The sequence below is a fragment of the Otolemur garnettii genome, unplaced genomic scaffold (assembly GCF_000181295.1).
Source record: "Otolemur garnettii isolate 467f Iridium unplaced genomic scaffold, OtoGar3 scaffold00043, whole genome shotgun sequence".
NCBI classification, from domain to species: Eukaryota; Metazoa; Chordata; class Mammalia; order Primates; family Galagidae; genus Otolemur; species Otolemur garnettii.
The window spans coordinates 4119165-4120238 of NW_003852438.1; the positions used below are offsets into that span (position 1 = coordinate 4119165).

At 37.1% G+C, this 1074-nt stretch overlaps 1 protein-coding gene across 6 annotated transcripts in view; it reads right to left on the reverse strand.

Moving 5' to 3' along the window:
• ZC3H13 (zinc finger CCCH-type containing 13) overlaps positions 1-1074 on the reverse strand; it is a 152982-nt gene that overhangs the window by 125469 nt on the left and 26439 nt on the right. For all 6 annotated transcript variants that reach the window (XM_023513718.1, XM_012805634.2, XM_023513717.1 and 3 more), the window contains exon 5: positions 311-412. In XM_023513718.1, the coding sequence (XP_023369486.1) occupies positions 311-412 (102 nt within the window). The remainder of the gene's footprint in view (positions 1-310; positions 413-1074) is intronic.

The following is a 1074-nucleotide window of genomic DNA, read 5'->3' on the forward strand; positions in this document are numbered from 1 at the left end:
CCTTCATTTTATGAAGGTGAGTGCTGAAGGCCAGGAAAGTTAAATGGCTTATATAATGTACCATAAACAGAGACAGAGTTGATTCTAGACCTCAAGTTTCCATTGTTAGACCAACAATACATTATTAGAGAAAAAAAAATTTAAAGGCATTCACCAGCCTCTAAAAAGCTGTATATTAAAGTTTAGGAACACTTGTATACAGATATTTCCAGAAGTAAAAGAAAAAAAAAATCAAGTTTTAAAAAGCACCACTGGGAGAATTAATCCCTCCCTTTAAATTGAGAGATCAATGACTCTCTCCATAACATACCTTTAAAACATAAAGTGGATGCTTCTCATATGAGGATCCAATGTGGATTTTTTTAACCATATCAGGATACTTCTCAGTCATATATTCTATCCAAGAATAAATCTATCAAAACGGAAACCAGCAGTTAGTCACAGAGCAAGTTTAAAGCATTTCACTGACCAAAGAAAATAAATAACTTCCTCAAAGGAAGGAGATTCCTTTGAAGGAAACTCTATGGGCCAGGGTGTTTATTCTGTTTAGAGAAATTAATAAAATTAGAGTTTGGGTACATGTCAAAGTTTAGAGAAAGAGTGAAAAAGTACTAAGAAACTTACAACAAAGCTGGGAAACATTAAATTACAGCTCTTAAAAGTTATTTTTAAAGGCTCATCACAGTGAATTCTTGCCTCTGTGTAAGAAATCCTCACCACCATTCGTTCAAGAGTTTACGTTTATAAGGGACTTTTAAAAATTCATGTTTAAGACTAAGGCTGCTCTGGCCACTGTCTTTACACAGAACAAATGGAAGTATCATCGTTTCCCCTTAAAGACTTATGCAAGCACAATGAGATTGGTAGAGGGATGGGAGACAAAGTGAGGACCATCTGGAGGAAGAAACAATTCCCACCTGAGAAGTAGTTTGATTCTGGACCTCTCTCCTCTTCCACTGGGTGGAATTCCAGTGGTATTTCAGGTTCTCTCAAGATTATAGTGGAAGGCTCAGCGCCTGTGGCTCAAGTGGCTAAGGCGCCAGCCACATACATCTAAGGTGGCAGGTTCAAATC